Below are 13,295 nucleotides of genomic sequence, written 5' to 3' on the forward strand. Positions count from 1 at the left end.
TGAGGGTTTCTTGAGAGATGCTATACTGGAGTATCTCAAGAAAAATAACCTTATGACAGACTATCAACATGGGTTTATGAGGGATCGATCCTGTCAAACTAATTTGATCAGCTTCTATGAAGAGGTAAGTTCAAGCCTGGACCAAGGAAATGCAGTGGATGTTGTGTATATGGACTTTTCAAAAGCTTTTGATACGGTGCCACACAAAAGGTTGGTACATAAAATGAGAATAATGGGGATAGGGGAAAATATGTGTAACTGGGTTAAAAACTGGCTCAGTGATAGGAAACAAAAGGTGGTTATTAATGGTACGTACTCGGACTGGGTCTCAGTTCATAGTGGGGTACCACAGGGGTCAGTATTGGGCCCGCTTCTTTTCAACATATTTATAAATGACCTTGTTGGGGGCATGCGGAGTAGAATTTCAATATTTGCAGATGATACTAAACTCTGCAGGGTAATCAATACAGAGGAGGATAATTTTATATTACAGGGAGATTTATGTAAATTGGAGGATTGGGCTGAGAAGTGGCAATTGAAGTTTAATGTAGATAAATGTAAGGTCATGCACTTGGGTAGAGGAAATAACATTTATGATTATGTACTTAATTGTAGAACACTGGGTAAAACAGGCACAGAAAAAGACTTGGGTGTATGGGTGGATGGTAAACTTCACTTTAGTGTACAGTGTCAGGCAGCTGCTGCCAGGGCTAATAAAATAATGGGATGTATTAAAAGAGGTATAAGTGTTCATGAAAAAAATACAGTTCTACCTCTGTACAAGTCACTAGTGCGACCGCACTTAGAATACTGTGTACAATTCTGGTCACCGATATATAAGAAGGACATAGCTGAACTGGAGAGGGTGCAGAGAAGAGCCACCAAGATTATTAGAGGAATGGGTGGGCTGCAATACCAAGACAGGGTATTAAACTTGGGGTTATTTAGTTTGGAAAAACGAAGGCTTAGGGGGGATCTAATCACAATGTATAAATATATGAGGGGACAGTACAGAGACCTTTCCAAAGATCTTTTTACACCTAGGCCTGTGACTGGAACACGGGGGCATCCGCTACGTCTTGAGGAAAGAAGGTTTAATCATAATCACAGACGAGGATTCTTTACTGTACGAGCAGTGAGACTATGGAACTCTCTGCCACATGATGTTGTAATGAGTGATTCACTACTAACATTTAAGCAGAGCCTGGACACCTTTCTTGAAAAATTGAATATTACCAGTTATGTATATTAGATTTTATGACAGGGTATTGATCCAGGGAACTAGTCTGATTGCCGGATGTGGAGTCAGGAAGGAAATTTTTTCCCCATTGGAGCTTATTTGACACATTGGGGTTTTTTTTGCCTTCCTCTGGATCAACATGTTAGGCTATGGGTTGAACTAGATGGACTTAGAGTCTCCCTTCAACCTTAAAAACTATGATACTATGATGTGTGCTGCCGCAGGAGCGAGGAACAACATCGGACCGTCGCGTCAGCGTAATTATGGATTACGCCGACGCTGCACCGATGATACGATTACGACGCTTTTGCGCTCGTTAATCGTATCATCGAACCTTTACACACTACGATGTCGCATGCGATGCCGGAAGTACATCATTTTCAATTTGACCCCACCGACATCACACCTGCGATGTCTTAGTGTGCAAAGCCTTCCTTAGTGTTTATGTCTGATTTTAAATGATTTTAAAATTGTGAGTGTTTTGCCACCCTTTATAAATAAATAAATATTGTATTTTTTGCACACATCAAGGTCTATTCCATATTAATTATTTATTATTCATAAGTCTGGTGCCTCTTTGTGCCATATTGTGTGTGTTCAGGTGATTTGATAGACAAATCATGTGCCATGTACCTAATAATTCAGGTGGTGCCGAGCAATCCCCCCCTTTGTTAGGAGTGCAGAGTAGGAGCTTCTTAAAGAAAAAAATAACAGGTGTGTGAGAGGCAGAATTCTTGCTGGTTGGTAGGTGATAAAATACTTATTTCATGCAATAAAATGTTAATTATATAAAAATTATATAATTTGATTTTCTGGATATTTTTTTATTCTGTCTGTCGCAGTTTAAGTTACCTATGATAAAAATTACAGACCTCTCCATTCTTTGTAGGTGGGAAAACTTGCAAAATTGGTATTTATTTTCCTCACTGTAGGTGGATTGGGAATCAAGATGGGACCCTGAGGCGAGTCGTTACATAATGTCCTCCTACAATAACTGAGCGCTGCCGCATTTATGTGGTTATAGGTCCCTGTACTGTTTTTTTTAGATCTCTGAAATTTTAAGAACCACAAGTATATTCCTTGTAACGGTCGGAACCACTTGAGTGTCGGGTGGCGGCTGGAAAATGCAATTTTCTAGAAAGTAACCACAAAAGCACCGTCCATAAGCCGCTGAGGCCGCCAGCCCTCTGTAATGGTCACCCTGGTCATACTGTATGATTTGTAAGACAACCACAGTAGGGGGCAGATGAGGCCGAAATATGGAGGCTGTGGTCAGCTGGATGTTACTTATGTTCCTCTGTACAGTGCACAATTCTTATGTGTTCATTCCCATCTTGTCACAGCGGCAGCTTGTTCCTCTCGGCCTCCTGTCTGAATCTCAGTTTATCGTCATCGATCCATCATTGACGGTGGAAGAGGCCGCGGCGGATTATGAGAAGAAGCTTCGCGAGGTGAGGAGGACGCAGCGGGCACCAGTTACTGCCCAGATTATATACATACATGTACTCTGGGGGGATTACTTAAAGGGAACCTGTCACCACTTTTTTGCCCTATAAGCTGCGACCACCAACACCGGGCTCTTAGGCTATGTGCCCACGCTGCGGAAAATGCGCGGATTTTGCCGTGGATTTCTCGCGGAAAAGCCACGGATTTTCCAGAAATCTGCAGCACAGCTACTCCCCAGCCATTTCTATGGCATTTGGGAAATACTGTGCCCACGCTGCGGATTTTTCCGCAGCGGAAATCGTGCGGATTTTCATGCGGAAAAATCTGCAGCATGTCAATTATTGCTGCGGATTTTCGTGCGGATTTTGCCTATTCAATTGAATTAAAAAAAAAAAATCACAAAATCCGCGTCAAATCCACACAAAATCCGCACCTATGAAAAGGTGCGGATTCCGGGGGAAAGCTGCGGATTTTGATGCAGAAAAATCCGCAGATACAGAGTCCCATGGGCACATAGCCTTATATACAGCATTCTAACATGCTGTGTATAAGAGCCCAGGCGGCTGTGAGAACATAAAAAACACTTTATAATACTTACCTAACGGTCGCGCGGTTGGCCATATGGGCGTTTCCGTTGTCCGGTGCCGGCGCCGCCTCTTTCGGCCATCTTCGTCCTCCATCTTCTGAAGCCGCAGTGCATGACGCGTCGAACGTCATACACACTCGCCGGCATTCAGGTCCTGAGCAGGCAGAGCAAAGTATTGTAGTGCGCCTGCGCAGGACCATCGAGTGTGTATGACGTCATGCACACAGGCTTCAGAAGATGGCCGAAAGAGGAGGCACCGGACAACGGAGACGCCCATATGGCCAACCGCGCGACCGTTCGGTAAGTATTATAAAGTGTTTTTATTTTCTACACAGCGGCCTGGGCTCTTATATATAGCATGTTAGAATGCTGTATATAACAGCCCGGTGGTGGTGGCCGCAGCTTATAGGGCAAAAAAGTGGTGACATGTTCCCTTTAATATTTAGGGAAATTGCGCTTACAAATTTTCTACCAAATTATAGCTGATCCTCGCGGGTCCCAGCACAGGGGACACTGTGTGACCAGGTTATTTTCAAGGGGCCTTTGTAATCAGTTGCTCATTATGTCTTTAAGGCAAACGTACAAAAAAAAAAAGGTCTGATTTTCATCCAGAAAAAAAACGACTTTTCAACTGTATTTCATTAATTTTTATCAATCATCAGACAATAAAATGTACAGTGTTCTATGTTAAAGGGAACCTGTCAGGTGTAATATGCACCCAGAGCCACCAGCAGTTCTGGGTACATATTGCTTGTCCCTGCATAATTGTCCCTGTATGCACTAGCATAGATAAAGGGGTCTTTAGAAAAAGGATTTCTAAAGCAACATTATGATATGTTAATTAGCGAGGGGACTAGTCGCAAGGGTGTTAGTTCCTGCGCTCATTCCGCCCTCTTAGCATGTTAGCACGCCCACAGGGACATGCCAACATGCTATTCAATGCCCAGCATCATCGGTGGTAACAGTTGTCACCGCTTCAGACTGCCGGGGTTAGGGTCAGTACGCACGAGCAGAATACCCCGCACTTCTGGTCATGCACACTATGAAGCCGGGACGTGTACAGCCGGCATCATAGTTCACATGACCGGAAGGACGGTGACTTGTGACCATGTGCATTGACCCTAAGCCCGGTATGTATAATTTTTTTTTTAACTGTTCTATATTCAGGCAATTGGAGGGTGATTGGAACCTATGTTTTTTTTTATTTTCATATTTTTGAAAACTTTTTTAACATATTTTTTTATTTATTTATTTATTTTACTAGTCCCCCTAGGGGATTTATCACTCCACAGTCTGATTGCCTGTGCATTTCTCCTGATCAGAGCTTTATTGCTCTGATCAACAGAAATGCAGGTCTCCTGTGAGTGCCGGCGCCCTGCCAGCTCTCACAGGAAATACGTCCATGCTATTGTGATGCTACCATGGCAATACCAAGGTGCCCTGCAATCCCATCACGGGGCTGCCGATGGCAGTGGGGAACAGCACGATGCCTGCCGCGGCCATTTAAATTGAGTTGTCAGTATTTAACCGTGCGATTTAAGGGGTTAAAAGGCACGTGTGGCTCTCTGATCCACCTGCTCCTGTTAGCCGCACATCTCTGCTGATCAGATCAGCAGAGATATGCAGGGATTATAGTGGGCTCGCTGCCAGAGCCTGCGGTAACTGCACGGTGGCGACCAAGGATGTACAGTTACGTCCTTGGTCATAAAGGGGTTAATAGATTAGATTTATTAAAGGTAATCTGTCAGCAGGTTTTTGCTGACTCATCTCATAGCAGCATGATGTAGGTAAAGAGATCCTGAATCCAAAGATGCATCACTTAGATTACTGGATGCAGTCGTTCTGACTCAATCAGAATTTTTAGTTTTAGTCATGTAGCAGAGTCCAGAATGCTGCCTCCGCAGACACCAGGCTCTCTATAGGGATTGTAAATTGACAGTGAAGTGTCAATCAGACGTGGAGGCATGCCAGACTGCTGTGCATATAATATTGTAGTCTGAGCAATGATAAGTCCTGCTGGGTACTGCTACTTAAACAAACATAGTAAATATAACAACAGATTGCACTGTGACAAGACAGGCATCCTTGAATTTTCCGTGTTAACCCTTGCAGGATGTTGGTTTCAGCTTACATAGCAAAAACCTGCTGACAGATTCCCTTTAAGTGATCAGAGGAAAAAAAAAAATCACGTCTATTTAGAGATATATTTTGAAAAAGCTAAAAATGTAGACTCCGGGGGTCTGTTAGTTTTATGTAAGTGGGGCACGTGATTTTGTTCCTTGCATCTGCTGTTTTTTTTTATCTGGAATCTTGCTCCTTTTTCTTAGATCTTCCCCGGCATTGACCTTCCGAACTTTGATTTGCTGATTTTAGGAATTGGACCGGACGGGCACACGGCTTCACTCTTCCCGGGACATCCTCTCCTAGAGGTAGATACTTCCACCCTAATGTTAGCTGATCAGGTCAGCCCGCTACATTATCAGTAGTACACCCCTGGTATTGGCATTAAAGAGTTGTACCTAGTTAAAACGTTATTGCCTGTTGATAGGATAGGGAATAACTTATTGATCGCTTAGGGTTCAACAGAGTTTGACTATCTCCGACAGTCCCATAGAGAATGAATTACATGGATATGTGATTACTTGTCCTCCCATCTCTTCAGATAAAGCTCTTCATTAGTAGTTTTTATTCGATCAACGCGTTTTGAAGTCCACTGACTTCTTCCTCAAGATCAAGTTAGTGGACTTCGAAACGCGTCAATGGAATAAAGACAACTTTGTTCAACAATATCACATCTTGAGGAAGAAGTCAGTAAGCTTCGAAACGCGTTGATCAAATAAAGGCCACGTTTAACAAAACTGCATAGTCTGAATGATTGTCTTCCTACACATCAATTTGAGATTCACATAAGCTCGTTAATATCGGCATGGAAGTGAGTTTTCATGATCAATGCTACGGACAGTAAGAACAATCATTATACAAGCTTGAACTATTTAAGGGATTCAGTAAGGGCCCCTTCACATTGCGTTTTTACCTATGTTCACTGGTCCTGTCAGGGCTTCCGTCCGAACCCCCCGCAAAACGGGTTTCAGACGCATGCGCCGACGGGGCCATTGACTATAATGGAGCAGACTGCTCTGTTTTGCACTGTTTTCTGGCGTATACGCACTCTGCAGGCGGACACCCAGGCCTGGCAGACCTCTGCCTGCAGAAAGCGCATGCGACCAAAAATGGTGCAAGACAGAGCTCACGCTGACTCAATCTGCTCTATTGTAGTCAATGGCCCCGTTGGCGCATGCGTCCAAAACCTGGTTTGCGAGACTGTTCAGACGGGAAGCTCCGATGAGACCTCTGAACATAGGTAAAAACGCAACGTGAAAGCGCCCTAACACTAGGCTGATGCTTCACCCTCCTCACTTTCGCACAATAGAGGTTCCTGCTCAGTAAAATCCATTTTTAGGCCAAGTCTTGCCCATCAACATTAGCTCCAAGAATTTCCATCTAAACTTTTTTATTGTAAATCCCTAATGGATTACTGTGGCAGTAAATTGGATCAGATTTGAATAAATCTCATTCGTATGTGAGAAGCACAGGTCAATTAGTGAGTGGCAGGAAGCGTCTCGCATTACCAGTGACCGTTTTAGATGACAGAAAAGGAGCCTGGGATGGTGTCAAAAGAAGGGGACAAGGTACATGTATTAGGCATTAATGGATAGGGTAAATTTTGGTGTTTACTCAGAGTCACTAATGTTCAGAAGCATTCCTACAAATCTATCTGATGTAAAACAATAAATAGTAGACCTGGGGAGTGGAGGGGGATGCAGCTGCAGTTTCTCAATCTCAGTGCATCAGTAAAATAGCATGAGGTAAAATGTATATTCCGAGGAACCTGCCAAACGAAGGATAAAATAAACCCCACTGCATGCTAAACGCTACATTTCTGGCTGCATTATATATATCATCGAAGTTGACGTACTGGAAAATGTGACCATTGTCCTACTTCTTTCCTTCTTGTATTCCTCCTATGCGATTCTTATCAGGTGACAGATAAGATTGTGGCTCCCATCAGTGACTCCCCCAAGCCTCCTCCAGAGAGAGTCACGCTCACACTCCCAGTGATCAATGCAGCTAAAACGGTCGTCTTTGTGGCCACAGGAGAAGGAAAAGCCATGGTTTTAAAGGTAAGTTGTCTGCTAATGAGTTCTTCATTCTACTCTTATTCATATATCATGTACTCCTCAAAACGGTCTCTGTACTTCACTACATCACATATGATATTTACAGGGCTTGTCTGGGACTAAGTTATTTTTATTTAATTACCCTGTATGCAAATGTTATTCATTTTTTTTTTTTTTTAATGGGCCTTGTTATGAACTGGTAACCGTGGACGATCACAAAAAATCCCATTAATCAGGAAAAAACAAAACCACAAGTGTAGTTGGAAACTGAGCTGACCGCAATCTCCTATCTGTCAGACAACACTAGAAGTAGCAGTGGGATGTTCCTAACACACCTAGACACCTCGTCACTGCTGGAGAAACTTGCTACACCTCAAAGATAGAAATGAGGAATCCTAACTTGCCTCGGAGCAGTCCCCAAAGGAATAGCAAGCCCCCAACATGCAACAACGGTGATGTAAGAAAACACAATACACAAAAAATATAGATTAGCAAAGGTGAGGCCCAACTTACTAGATACAATAGGACAGGACAGATAACTGATTGCGGCCAGCAAAAAACCCTGCAAAAAATACCAAACTCCTGATAAAAAAAAATACTAAGACCACACTGTCTTCCCCGCTATATCAGGTACTCTTGTGCAAGACACTTTAAAGAGAACTGCAAATATAATGGGAAGAAACAAAATCACAGAACAAAGAATATTCTAAAGTGCAAATAATCCAAACATTAACAGGGAGCAAGCTCCCTTTCTTGCTGGAGAAACTGCACTGCTCACAAAAGCAGAAAGACAAATTCTCACATACAAGAAACCAAACACAGAACCAAATGGAATAAGCAGAAACAACCTTAAGTGCAATTTCAGCAATTAAGCACAGAAACTAGCAAACTTATCTGAAGTAGACTCAAGCACAGAAGAAATGGGAAAAACTGAAGGGAAAACTCCCAGCCATCTTCAGAATCAGCAGGAAAATAGTTACCACAGGCGGTCGCCAGGCAGAAAATGCTCTCCAAAATACACTAGGCTGATTTGCAATAGGATTTCCTGGATTCCCAATTAACTCCAACACCTGTCTGAGTCACAGATTCATGCTCAGCTTCATTACCATTCCTGGCCACCAGAGGAAGCTCCACATCAGCACCCACTAGGATGACATTCACTACAGGGCCATCTCCCAGATATGCTCACCTATTTATGGGTCATGGTGCTCAGTTATCCAGGCAGAAACGGTTATCTCCTACAAGAGCGCTCACATATCGGTGGATGAACCCATAACATTTCTATTGACCGGTACACCACTGTGTGCACACTTATGCAGGAGTTGAGAGTTTCTGCACTGTAATGTGACACAGCTAAGCTCAGCTGTGCTACCACTTCCCACACAATGACTCTTGCAGGAGGTTAGACCAGGAGATCAGAGCTGTGTATCACTACATCTCACACTCTGAGAAATCTTCTCTAAGCTTTGGTGGGAAAGTGTTCTTTTTTTCCTTGGGATGTTGCTTCTTGCTAATAATTGGTGAGCATCATACAGGGATAAGAAAAATACATGCCCCCGATGAAACTATCTGATAACAAAAAAAAAAGTAAACTGATTTGGTGCCTAATACTTTGAGTGCTAATATCTCTGTAATGGAGAGGAGAGGTGAAATAAAGAAAAAAAAAAAGTTTTATTCCCCTCTGCAGCCACTATTATATTGTATATCCTTTTCAACATGAAAGATTTGGTGAAAGGTCCTACTTAAGGTTCTGCATTATATCAAAATCCTATAAAGACTTGAGTTATACCAGGTTTTTCAGATTATAAGACATACTTTTTGGCAATAAAAACGCTTGTTAAGTGTGTGTGTGTTTTATAGTCTAGAGGCAGCTGTCTGTGATGGAGCAGAACGCTGACACAGCGTCCTCCCCTAACACAGAGAGAACGGTCTCTCTATTCCTGCCCCATACCGATCTATCTGATCGGTGCAGTAGAAGAGGAAGCTTACCAGGATCTGAATGGAGGCTACTGGAGCTGAGTAACTGAAGGACCTTCAACTCCATTAACTCAAGCACCTTTCAGGTCATGTTACTGATCACATGACCTCAAAGTTGCTTGAATGTATGGAAGGTCCTTCAGCAGCTCAGCTCCTGCTCAGAAACTGCAAGATGTGGTAGTTTAAAGTGTGTGTATGTAAATGTGCATGTAGCAAAGCTGTGTGTGTCTATATGTGCATACAGTGGGTGAAATAACTATTGATCTTATCAATTTTCTAAGTAAATATATTTCTATAGGTGCTATTGACATGAATTTCACACCAGATGTGGGTAACAACCCATCCCATCCACACAGGCAAAGAAAACAAACCATAGATGTCCATACGTTTAGTGATGTGATGAGAAATGACACAGGGAAAAGTATTGAACATGCTTACTGAAATGCCTTCAAGATGCCTCCTATATGGATAAACTAGTTGCATACATTGCTGAGGTGGGCTTTTGGTCATTTCTTCCACACAAACACTTTTGAAATCCTGACGTTTCCCGAGGATCCTTCTGTCAACTGAGCTTTAGTGCCTTCCATAAGTGTTCTATTGGATTCAGGTCAGTTGTTTGTCTCGGCCATTCTAGCAGGTTTATTTTATTTCTCTGAAACCAATTGAGAATTTATTTGGCTGTGTGTTTGGGATCATAGTTTTGGTGAAATGTCCACCCTCATTTTATCTCCATCATTCTAGTAGATGGCAGCAGATTTTTATCAATTGTCTCAGTACATTTGTCCATTGATCCTTTCTTCAATTACATAAAGTTTGTTAGTGCCATTTGCTGGAAAACAGCCCCATACCATGATCTTCCCACCTCCAAACTTCACTGTTGGTATGGGTTTTTTTGGGGTCAAAAGTGCCTTTTGGCCACGAAGTATGGTGTGTATTATGGCATCCAAAGATTTCAATTTTGGTCTCATCTGACTAGACTATAGACTTCCAATATTTCACAGAGTTTCTCTAAATGTTCTTAAGCAAACTTTAAACACTTTAGAACAGGGGTCTCAAACTCGGCTGGGTGTATGGGCCGCACAGAGGAAAAAAAATTATTTGGGGGGCCGCATTCTTTGCAGGACAAAGTGACATTTTTTATTGGTACCATATATAATATATATTTTTTTTTTTTACACACCTTGGGATCTCTGATTTTGAACATTTTCACTTGTTCATTACAGCAAACGTGCACATTCTTTGTTTAAATATAAAATTATTTTTTTTTTACATTTTATCCCTTTCTTGTAACTAATAGTCTTACAATTAGCACTATATAGAAATTTTGACCATCTTTTAGTAATGTTCCCCATATTGTTGTAACATGCCCATCCTTGTCCCCGTGTAGTATTGTGCCCCATCCCACAGTAATGTGCCCATCCTTGTCCCCTTGTAGTATTGTACCCCATCCTAGTCCCCATCCCACAGTAATGTGCTCATCCTTGTCCCCATTTTGTAGTAATGTGTTCATCCTTTTTCCCATGTTATAGTAATGTGTTCATCCTTGTCCCCATCCTATAGTAATGCCCCCAATCTATAGTAATGTGTCCATCCTTGTCCCCCATCTTATAGTAATGTTCCCCATCCTTGTCCCCTTGTAGCAATGTCCCCATCCTATAGTACTGTCCCCATTCTATAGTAATGTGCCCATCCTTTAGTAATGTGCCAACCTTGTCCCCACCCTATAGTAATGTCCCCAGCATTATCCCTATTCTATAGTAATGTTTCCCATCCTTGTCCCCTTGTAGTAATGTCCCTATTCTACAGTAATGTGCCCACCTTGTCCCAATCCTGTAGTAATATCCCCATCCTATAGTATTGTGCCCACCTTGTCCCCATCCTATAATAATGTCCCCATCCTATAGTATTGTTCCCATCCTAGTCCCCATCCTATAGTAATGTCCTCAGCCTTGTCCCCATTCTATAGTCATGTGCCCATCTTAGTCCCTATCCTATAGTAATGTCCCCATACTATAGTAATAATGTTCCCATCCAAGAGTATTGTGCCCATCCTTGTAATGTCCCCATCCTATAGTAATGTCCACAGCCTTATCCCCATCCCATAGTAATGTGCGCACTTTGTCCCCATCCTGTAGTAATGGGTCAGCAGCTCCCCTCACCTTCCACAGACGCTGGAGTGAAGCTGAGGGGAGTGGTCTGCGGCCCCAGATCCAGTGATTGGAGAGATCGGTCACAAGGACGGTCTCTCCAATCAGAGCTGGGGGCAGGTGAAACACAGGTCACCCAGCTCCAGCCAATGATCAGGGCTACAGCTGCACTGATCTTGGCTGGATTTCAATGTTTCAGCGATTTTCAATGGCTGAAACAGTGGCTGTGATTGGCTGAGCGGTGTTCGTCAGCCAATCACAGCCTCCGTAGGTCCGGGGAGGAGACACCACCCCTCCTGAGGTCTTCTCCTCCCCGAATCTAAGGTATTTGCAGCGATCGTAGGCACCGGGGCTGCGATTTCGCCATGACGTACTGGGTACGTCATGGGTCCTTAAGTACCAGGGAGCCATAACGTACCCAGTACGTCATAGGTCGCTAAGGGGTTAACGTCCAACACACACACACACCCACACACACACACACACACACACACACACACACCATTCTTCTCACCTGTCCCACGCCCCCTCCGCTGCCTCATCTCTGCTTCGTGCGGTCCCCAGGCCCGTGCCCCCGGTCACTATCGCGGCAGGTGAGTGTCACTGTCAGTGATTTATGTGATGATTGTATTGCCGGAGCGAGAGCGCAGCGCCTGCAACACATTCATCTGACAAAGTGCAGACAGTGACTGCGGCCCCTGCACCTGCCGCGATAGTGAACAGGGGCACGGGCCTGGGGGCTGCACGAACTACCCTGAGGGGCCGCATGCGGCCCGCGGGCCGCGTGTTTGAGACCCCTGCTTTAGAACCTGATTTTTGTTTAGCAATTGAGTCTTGTGTGGTGAGCGTGCATACAGGCCATGGAGGTTGGTTTTATTGCTTATTGTTTTTTTTGAAACAATTGTACCTGCTTATTGCAGGTCTTTCTATAGCTCTCTACATATGGTTCTTGGCTCTTGGACAACTCTTCTGAGAATTCTTTTCACTCTATCTGAAATCTTGCAGGGAGCACCTGTTTGTGGCCGGTTTATGGTGAAATGATGTTCTTTCCACGTCCGGATTATGGCCCCAACAATGCCCTCTGGAACCTTCAGTTCAGAAATTTTTATGTGACCAGTGCCATCAGTATCTTTTAGAACAATAAGGTTGCCAAGGTCATGAGACAGCTTACTGGTTTTACCCATCATGAGATGTTTCTTGTGTGGCACCTTGGTAATGAGACACCTTTCCTTTCTCGCCTTTTCATTGGGGGACACAGACAGTGGGTATTATGGTGTCTCCAGGGGAGGCGCGACACTAGATTTGCAAAAGTGTTAGCTCCTACCCCCCACAGCATATACCCTAGCTAGGCAGGAAACTAGCTCAGTTTTTCCTAGTGTCAGCAGGGAGGCTGACATGTCTGGACTGAGCTCCACCAGAGGTGCCTTATTTTTACTTTTTATTTTGTTTTTTCTTTTCTTACTCATTCTATTTTTGATAGGGGCAATACCAGGGTGCCTTGCCACCCCCGTTCCCCCCATGTACGGGCAGAGGAAACCTGGCGTGCACAAGCCTTCAGTCTTCCCTCGCGCCCAAGTGGTCGGGTCTGCGTACCCCTCCAGGCTCCCTGGAAGCACCTCACACCAAGGTAGCTCCAGAGGGCTAGCAGAGCCGAGGACCTGCTTCAGCCTTGAGCCGAAGATGCGTCCCCGAGATCCCCGCATCCCAGGACCGACGCGTCT

At 43.8% G+C, this 13,295-nt stretch overlaps 1 protein-coding gene across 2 annotated transcripts in view; it reads left to right on the top strand.

The window, feature by feature from the left end:
- The window catches only part of PGLS (6-phosphogluconolactonase), a 71,649-nt gene that overhangs the window by 33,371 nt on the left and 24,983 nt on the right, over positions 1-13,295 (top strand). For both annotated transcript variants that reach the window (XM_075342978.1, XM_075342979.1), the window contains exons 3-5: positions 2,584-2,691; positions 5,600-5,701; positions 7,313-7,453. In XM_075342978.1, coding sequence (XP_075199093.1) covers positions 2,584-2,691; positions 5,600-5,701; positions 7,313-7,453 — 351 coding nt within the window. The remainder of the gene's footprint in view (positions 1-2,583; positions 2,692-5,599; positions 5,702-7,312; positions 7,454-13,295) is intronic.

This window comes from Anomaloglossus baeobatrachus, chromosome 4, assembly GCF_048569485.1.
Source record: "Anomaloglossus baeobatrachus isolate aAnoBae1 chromosome 4, aAnoBae1.hap1, whole genome shotgun sequence".
Classification (NCBI taxonomy): domain Eukaryota; kingdom Metazoa; phylum Chordata; class Amphibia; order Anura; family Aromobatidae; genus Anomaloglossus; species Anomaloglossus baeobatrachus.